Here is a 9161-nt window from a genome sequence, read left to right as displayed (position 1 = left end):
CAGATGGTAAGCCAGAACATCACCAAAATGTAATCATCTGTTCATTGTGCCATTGTCAACATTTCTTGAAAATTTCATGAACATCCGTTGATAACTTTTTGAGTTATCTTGCTAACAAACAAATAAACCAGTAAACAAACAGATAAACCGGTAGATCTGTAGGTGTGAATGCGAGTGTGCTTGGCTGTCTGTCTGTAAGTGTAGCCCTAGACTGGCAACCTTTCCAGTGTGTCCCCTGAGTCAGCTGGGATAGGCTCCAGCCTCCCGCGACCCCAGTGAGGATTAAGCGGTGTATAGATAATGGATAATAATAATAATAATAATAATAATAATATTGAATCACATTTTGAGGGGTTAAAGGTGCCCAAAAACGAATTAAAATTTGCACATGCACAAACAATGGTGAATATTTATGTCTTATTCATCTTGAGCACGAGTCTAGCTAAATGGCTTGATATAGATATTCAGCGAAATAGTAGTCGTGGTACATTTGAGTACATGTGAGATTACGGTATCAGCCCCATCTGCATCCTCCAGTGTCATTTTGTTTTGTCTCCCATGTTCACCTTCCTGCCAGCCTATCTATTCCTGCATCAATTCTGTTCTCTATATCTTCTTTTTTTTTTTTTTTTGTAGTTTTGGATTCTTTTCCTTGGATTGTTTCTTCAGCTGTGGACTTTTCACCTGGATTCTCTAGCTGCCATTTGCTTGCTTCTCAGCCCTTCAGTAAGTTTTATTAAAGTCGTGTTTTGTTCCTACAACCTGTCTGCTGTGTTTTGTGTTTGCATTTGGGTTCCCTGACCAGCTGTCACAAAAAATTTATCAGTGGAATTAGTCAGAATGCCAACATGTGGTCAGTCTAATCTAAAGGCCTTTAGATGCTAAACTGGGATGCTTTTGAGATTCCCAGAGGGGTCTGTTCATGGTGGCATTGTGAATTTCAGTGTTTTTGTGATGGGACAGAAAGTTGTTGTAACTTAAATAGGCATTATCTCATTGCCCTGACGTTTTCATGCTTGATGGGAGCCCTGGTCTGAACACATCTACATGTCTACATTCAGTTTTGGTCATGGCCTTACCAATCGACAACAGGAAGTGAGGCTAATGTGACAAACATCACTTGATTTGCATGATTTGGTCTACAGTTGATGTACAGCAACATAATGCATGTTTGATGCGTGTTCTCTAGCTCCACATAGTGTGCACATCCATCCATCCATTATCTATACACCACCACAGGGTTATGGGGGACTGGAGTCCATCCCAGCTGACTTAAGGTGAAGTCAGGGTTCATCCTGGACAGGTAACCAGTCTATCACAGGACCGCACAGAGAGACAGACAACCAAGTGCGCTCACCTTATAATGGACACGTCTTGTGAAAATAATCAATTGCAGATTACTAAAGTGCACTGTCACTGTGTAACTCGAGATTGAAACAGGCTTTCAAGAGAGCACTGTAGCTCTGCTGTTTTAATTTTTTTCATTCAAAATTCAAAAATGTAACTTTGTATCTAACTTCTTCCTTTTGTTACCTTTCAGGATTATCGGTAACCTTGGTTACTTCCTGTATTTTCTTTGACTTGCTTCTTAAACTTTCACTATTTTTGTATCGGCTTTTGTTATCAATGCCGGTCTTTGGTTTTTCAAAACTGCCTACTGTGTCTGCATTTGTGTTCTCTACCTAGAACTGGAAACTGAAATTGCAACCAATGGGACTCCCTGTGAAGAGTCTCTACTTGTGCTTCTGAACAATACATGACTTATCCCCTTTGCATCGCATTACAAAATATTGCCTTGCATAATGTTATCACAGGCACCAATCACAGCTAGCTAGTTGGCTGATTAACTTATCAGACCAGTGTCCTCTTTTCCTTCATCATCAGTTTGTTGTGATTGCCCATAAACCCAGATCAAAACTTGGAAACTGCTAAGAGAACCCTGAAGCTCAGCAATTGTTTGAATTTTGAATATTGTGGTTTTCAGTTTTACGGTGTTAAAATTGTTTCCCCAAAATATGAATACTTAACATAGCCTCTTCTGTCAGTAACAAAAAAATTCAATGACAGACCATTGTCATCGTGCCATGTTGAAATAGTGTGATCACCATGCAGGTACAAGTTTTTTGCAATTAATCTGACAATGTGAGCAACTCAGTTGGGTGTCTCATCTTGATGACTAATAGTGAGACTGCTCCACAATAAAATGAAGAGTACTGGTTGAGTGGCTGCCGTGCTGCTGAGGCGTTCAGCCAGCACTGATGGGTAATCCTCTTAGACTGTTGCAGCTCACTGGTTACTATCTCAGCCTCTTCCTCTCCCCTTTGTCCTCCTGTGCCTTTCACCTCTCATCACTCTATTGGGATCTAATTGGGTGGAAAAGTCAAACGTGTTTGTGAATCTGCTGTCCTGAAAAAGAAGATGTAAAGTAGGATCTGACAAGAAGGGAAGTATTATGAAGCTGGATGAGATACCACCAAGACCTGAGGACAGTCCTGAGCCAAGTCCAGTCACTCTGCAGTATGAAGCCGACTCCCAGTTATGGCTATGAAGCTCCTTGGAGTATAAAAAACTTCCATCATCTTTCTTGTCCACACTGAAAACTCATCTCATGTAGATGTGTTGTTGTTGACCCACAAAAAGTATTTCTATGTGAGAACAAGTTATTCACTCTCAAAAGCTCTCAAACATATGACTAAATAGGTAAATGAACAAATGACATGAGTCATTCTCGACATTAACCACTGTGACTGTTATTACATTAACTTAATAGTATTCTAAAAACACAAACTGATTACTTGATTACCTTCTGATTTTGTTATGAATCAAAACAACCATGGGTTGCTCTAAGCAGTAGAGATCTGAAAATAAAGCTAACTGCCTACAAAGCTTGGATAGTCTGTACAAAAATAATCTAAGCACTTCTCGATTGTGATTTCCACTGTCCAACATGCCATTATAAAGGGCAGTTATTGGAAACTGTGGAGGTCAAGACAAGAACGAGAAGACCAAAAGACTTTCACACAAAACGGACACTCAATAGGAAACCCTACGTACAACCTCATCATAAATGTCAGACTCTGAAGTATACAACAATACGATAAGCAAGAGCCATTCTGACAACCAGTGCTGCTGATGGATGACGTTCAGATTGAGTTTGCTGAACACAATCCCCAAATGCATGTTCAGAGAAAAAAAAGGAGCAGTACTTAATGACAAGAACTTGCCAGATGTTAAGCATGGTATTGGAAATATTCTGCTTTGGGATTGTGTGGCAGCCAGTGGTACAGACATTGCACAGATAGAGGGAAGAGTCATTTCCACTCCTTATCAGCAAATTTTAGATATGAAGCAGTCCAAAAAATCAAACTGAAAAGATTCATATCCAACATGAACTACATGGAATGGCCCTCATACACTGTCTGACATGCACATGATGTTTAGGATTTTTCCACAGATTTTCAGTCATGTTCAATTTAACAGGCTAAGAATATCTCAACAATTTCAGTCATCTGCAATGAAAACTAGGGGAAAATTCCTAAATCAAGAATAAAAGTACTACTGGAAAAAGTGCTTGCAATCTATGGTATCTGGCAAAGTATTTCTAAAAGCTGAAATAGTAGCATGTCAAAACTTTGGCACATACCACAAGTGGCAGGTTCTCTGATCTGTGCAGAGAAGTTGTGTTGGAGTGAACACTGGGACCCTGGTCACATCCCTGACCAAGGGCCTCCTAGCCTGGGTACTCAGTTTGACTAAGTGACCAACTCTAAGAGAAATCCTGGTGGTTCCAAATTTCCATTTCACACATTTTAGGCCACTATGCTCCTGTGAACACCTTTTAAACATGGTTTTATACCCTTGTCAAACAAGAGAGGAAAGACAGCTGGGATCCATGCAAGGCTAAAGGCTAGCCCCCCCCCCCAGACCAGCACTACATCGCTCCTGCTTTCCAATGTCCACTCGCTCGACAACAAGCTGGATTTTCGATTTACTGAGAGAAACCCACGAAAAGTGGAGGGACTGCTGTGTGTTTGCTTTAACAGAAACGTGCCTCCATGACAACATCCCAGACGGCCATACAGCTGGAGGAGATGACATTATTACGGGTGGACACGCAGACAACTAGCTCTGAACTTTTCCAGAGCTGCTGCAGGAGCAGGACACTGAACATTATCAGGGACTCCTCTCACCCTCTCCATAAACTGTTTGAACTGCTGCCATCAGGCAAATGTTTCTGGAGCATTAAAGGAAGAACCTCCAGACTGATCAACAGCTTCATTCCACAAGCTGTCAGAATGCTGAACTGCTGATCCGAATATACACACGATTCTTTAATTGCTTTTAGTGATTGGATCCTGAAGAAGCCCTCTCTCATCTTGTTTGTACTACTGTTGTATGAACAGCAAAATGACAATAAACTTAATTTGATTTGATCTGTCCTGAGTTTATAACTCACGACACTGAACATATTTAAACACATATGCCCAACCTATATAACTTGACAGTACAAGAAGATGACACATAAACTCACCTATAGGCACACTCTTGCCATGAATCTTGTCAGTCCAGCCGGCGTAGTAACGCAGAGTTTTGATGCTGCCCTCCAGGTCAATGAAGAAAGACTGCAGGAAGGGCTTGCCTGTGTCCAGAGTCTCCAGAGTCTACAGAGTCAAAAAAATAGCATCAGAGTTCCATAGATTGTTCTGTTTTTGCGCATTTATAACTAAAATCTTGGAAAACTACTCTGTAAACAATTTTAACCATAAACAATGTGTGGGTGTCACAAAAAAAAGTTCTTTGGGCCCTTAGAAAAAGCCTCACCATACAGCGTAAAGGAAAACGTTAGTTTATTACATCTAGCGTTCTCATTGGATCTTATCTAATAATCTTACATCAGCCCTATAGCTTCAGCTGTGATGCCGATCAGTACTCATAGGTTCATGGATGAACTTCTTGGCAAAGATCTCGTAAACTTGCACAATGCTCGTTCAGAATGTGCCTGTTCAGAACCTTACAGCTTTCTCAATCATCTAAACTACTTTAACCTTGACACTGACTACGATGGGTTATTAAAAAGTTAACATTTAAACTCAAATTAGCTCATGTGTCATTGGTATAACCAGCGCCAGGATCAACCTTAACCCTCTCTCTACATGGCTCTTAGTCTAAGGCTGCACTTGACGATTACCATTTTTTATTTATTTATTTTTTTTGAATTAGTCAATTGATGTGTTGACTACTTTATAAGTTATCATAAAGTTTATTTTTTATTACTTAGTATGCTTGAAATTGATGTCACAGAAAAGATTGACAGAATATTTTAACACATCACATGCTCATACTTTCACGAAAACGATGTGATGTTATGTTAAACCCCTAGCAGTCCTCATAGAAATATCTGTAATATCTGGTACCTGCAGGGCCTCATCGTCCACAGTGCAAATTGCCAACAAATAAACTGTTTAATTGTTCAGTTGTCTTCTCTTTCTCTCTAACTTTGTGTCATCCTCTCTGTAGGTATCTGGCTGCAAAACTAAACATCTCCAATCTGCAGTTAAAAGTTAATTGTTCTCTTGTGCTTTGTTTTCTGCTTGATATCCTGTTCTGTCTCCCCTTTACCCTCACCCCAACCAGACCGTCCTCCCTGAGCCTGATTCCGTTGGAGGTTTCTTCCCCACCATCACCGAGGAGATTGTTCACAGGGAAACATTTGGATATGTTTGTTTTTTCTTTTTTGTTGAATTTGTGAATAGAAACTGTATAAATAAAACTGAATTTAATTTAATTACACAAGATACGATAAATTATGTCATACGTGTAAGTTCCTCACATAAAAACAATAATTACAATAATGGTAAGTTCATTTAGATAACAACAAAGTCAGCTGTGTTTGGCTGAGATAGTTGACGAGATGCTTCCTCTTTGGAGCCTAGGATGGTCCAGTCAGCCACAGCAGTCCAGGACAGCGTATGGTGTCTTGGCACATTGCAATAGGCCTTGCATGTAGAATTAGGTTTATATTGATTATGTTTGACTGTGACAGATATCATGTTCATTTCATTGTGTGCCCTAAATCACTCCAAAATCAGCACTATTTTGCCGGAGTTCCTTTAATTTCATTACAAAAGGAAAAATAAGAAATGAGTCTCCATGGCTTTAGCAAATACTGAATCCACAACACCACTTCACTGTATCACTAAATAGTCTCACTCTAGTCCATATCTTGTCAAACACAGCAGGGAGTTTAGTTTACTTAACAACTGTACCCTACACACCGCCCCACAGAGCATGTTTGCAATTAGCAGCCACATGCAATCTGGTATTACGACTTCAATCACATCTGTAAGGGTGAATTTACTAAAATAAGTCCTAATGCATGCTGGTAGTTAAACAGAGTGAAAAGACACAGTCAAGCAGACCTAATTCTAAACAATATCTGACCGGAAAGGCAAATAGACTCCAGCAATCATTACAGAGAGAAAAATAAAGACTGAGGTAAGGTCTCAGTGTCCCGATACCATGCAGTTATACTGGCTGATGTTGAATATGTGAGTGTCATAACAGCACATGGACATTTTTCTACCGCAAGGAAAATCCCATAAATATGTGTCTTGTATAAAAGAATTTACTTCCATAATTGAGATCTATAGACAAATTAACAATGAAAAACCTCAGTGAGTGCTCACAATTCCTGTCAGTCATTCAGCTGAAACATACAGTTATGTGCTGCAGGGACAAGTCATTAAAGTGCTGCAACTACCTAAATACAGCTCCAGTGTTCTTTTACTTTACTTAAGTATATCTGCTAGTACTATACTACTAATGTATTTCTCCTTCATAACATGTCAGAAAAGATACTGTACTTTTTACTGGACTCTACTCATCTTACAACTATAGTTACCAGGCAGATAAAGACTTTCAACCTTCTATGATGTGAGATACTGCTCTTATTTCCCGTAAATAATCCCAGTATCACTTTTTAGTGTAAATACATTAAAATGCTTATGACAAGTTAATGCATCAGTAATAGATGATAATTAATGTCTGTGAGAAGCAAACAGGCTGTGCAGTGAGTAGGCCTACTTTAATTAGCTATACTTTGCTTGTAATGCTCCTTTAATTGTACTAAAACCTTGACTGCAAAGGTTTTACTTGCAAATTAATCAAAAGAGTAGAATATTGGTCTTCTAGATAATTCAGCTAAACAACAGGATGATACACATAAAGGCACATTGTTTTTAAAAAAATCCAATTTCTATAACATTTTTTTATGTAATTCTTGAACTGCCCATCCAGCAACATATTTTCAAGAACCAATAAAGCATTGCCTCAGCATTAAATGTATGCAGGGCTATGTTAGAGGAACTGAACAGCACATCTGTGCACGAAGAACTCGTTAAAGTAAAGCTACACAGCCGTCTGCAGAAAGTGGTCAGTGACTACGGACAAACAGAGGCAGATCTGACCGCCAGCAGGAGCCGGTCCCTCTCCAGCAGGTCGGCCAGCCTGTGCAGCAGCCTCCCCCGGCTGGACGCGTCCATCCTCCGCCACGGAGAGCCTCTCTGCTGGGCGGCCCTGGCTGCCTGCACCGCCTTGTCCACGTCCTCCTGCACACAAGCACAAAGAAGCGGAGCGACATGAGGACACACAGGACACGAAGCTGCCAGAGACCACACAGCAAGTCTGTCCTCATAACCGCTGCTCCTGGGTCCAGTGTGAGGTTCTAAGACTACATCTGTTTAGAGAGACTCCTAAAGACAAGTAGCCTTTAATTCTAGTGTCAAGCTATTTCGTAAATTTAAAAAAATAAAATTAAAAATTAAAAAATTAAAAAGAAAAGAAAAAAAAAAAACGCTACTGTGCAAAACATTTCTATGTATTCGCCTCCACCTCTGCTGTCCTGATCTCACAGACTTGACGGACTCTGGATTTGGATCCTTCTAACCTGCTCTGCCTCGTGGACATCACACAGTTTGACACCTGTCGCTGGGTTGAAGGTTGGAAACGTCCTTCCTCTGCTGGACGTGTGCCATTCGTTGTCGATAAAAATCTGTGGAGGACACCAAGTGTTAGTTGTGGCTTTGTCTTTTTGCCTAAGCGGACACCTGACACCTAACTGAGACAATCACCCAGCTGACAGCAGCCAGAGGGCTGTCCTCTGCTGCCGGTCAGGCCTCTGAAGCCACGCTGCAGCTTTGGAGTCTGGCTGCTGCGCTGCCTTCACTTACCTTCGTGTGTCGGATCTCCTGGACTTTGGCAGGCTGGGGTAGAGGCAGAGCCGGGCTCTCTGTTCCGTTCTGTGCCATTGTAGCTCCAGTGTGTGATCTCCGCGCACTGAACAATCGTACCATCCGCAGGCTTTTATAGGAATGTGGAGTCCTTCCCTCCCCGAGAGCCCAACTCCGCCCCATCGGACACCAGGATCCTTTACGTGAGGAGCTGCTGGCTCCTGCTGCTGTGTGCGCGCTGGAGCTTCCATCATGCGCCTCCTGCCTCCGTGACCTTCTCCCTTGTGTACACTAAGCAGCGCTTTGTCCTCGTCCAGGTGATTTCCATCTTCATTCTCCTGCTGGGCGCACGGTGCGCACACCTGCACTCACCAGCCCAGTGCGCACAGGCTGTCAAACGGAAAAGAGTCAGAAGAAACTTTTCACTGCACACTTTCTGCAGCCGGTCTGTCGGTGCAGGCAAGGGAAATAATAAGGAGGATTTTTTTCTGCTGGATAATATTTACATCCCAACACAATACCTTTGATCTGCTTTTGTGTGTCTTTGGAACGACTGCAGTGTGCGCATCAACCGTGCCAAGGTGTTCCGAGCTGTGATGTTGGTTTTTGCACCTGGGCCTGGTGAAGTTGAATGGAGTTGAACACATGCAAACAAGTGCTTTTGTTCCTGAGGACAAAGCTGCTTGCTTGCTCCAGACTTGTACTCGTACACAGTCGGCTATTGTTTCCCCTTCATTGCTTCTTGTCACTCTTTCTGCCAAAGTTTAATTAGGACAACGAGCTTTCCAAAGCTCATTTCTCACTTCAGCAACTCCAACACTCCGTAATGAGTGACAGAGACCTCAAAGAGGGTGGCCGAACAGAAGAGAGGGAGAGAGAGAGTGAAGTGTGTGTGTGTGTGTGTGTGTGTGTGTGTGTGTGTGTGTGTGTGTG

The 9161-nt window shown here is 41.6% G+C and overlaps 1 protein-coding gene across 1 annotated transcript in view; it reads right to left on the bottom strand.

The window, feature by feature from the left end:
- aldh1a3 (aldehyde dehydrogenase 1 family, member A3) overlaps nucleotides 1–8253 on the bottom strand; it is a 37064-nt gene extending 28811 nt beyond the window's left edge. Inside the window, exons 1-4 of the mRNA XM_008282149.1 lie at nucleotides 8229–8253; nucleotides 7946–8050; nucleotides 7467–7607; nucleotides 4532–4661 (exon numbers count right to left, since the gene is read on the bottom strand). Of these exons, the coding sequence (XP_008280371.1) occupies nucleotides 4532–4661; nucleotides 7467–7541 (205 nt within the window). The 5' untranslated portion in view covers nucleotides 7542–7607; nucleotides 7946–8050; nucleotides 8229–8253. The remainder of the gene's footprint in view (nucleotides 1–4531; nucleotides 4662–7466; nucleotides 7608–7945; nucleotides 8051–8228) is intronic.
- Between the last annotated feature and the right edge of the window lie 908 nt (nucleotides 8254–9161).

Source organism: Stegastes partitus, unplaced genomic scaffold, assembly GCF_000690725.1.
Source record: "Stegastes partitus isolate 25-593 unplaced genomic scaffold, Stegastes_partitus-1.0.2 Scaffold260, whole genome shotgun sequence".
Taxonomy (NCBI): domain Eukaryota; kingdom Metazoa; phylum Chordata; class Actinopteri; family Pomacentridae; genus Stegastes; species Stegastes partitus.
Note: the sequence above shows the minus strand (reverse complement) of the source record. Positions and strands in the feature narration are given on the sequence as shown.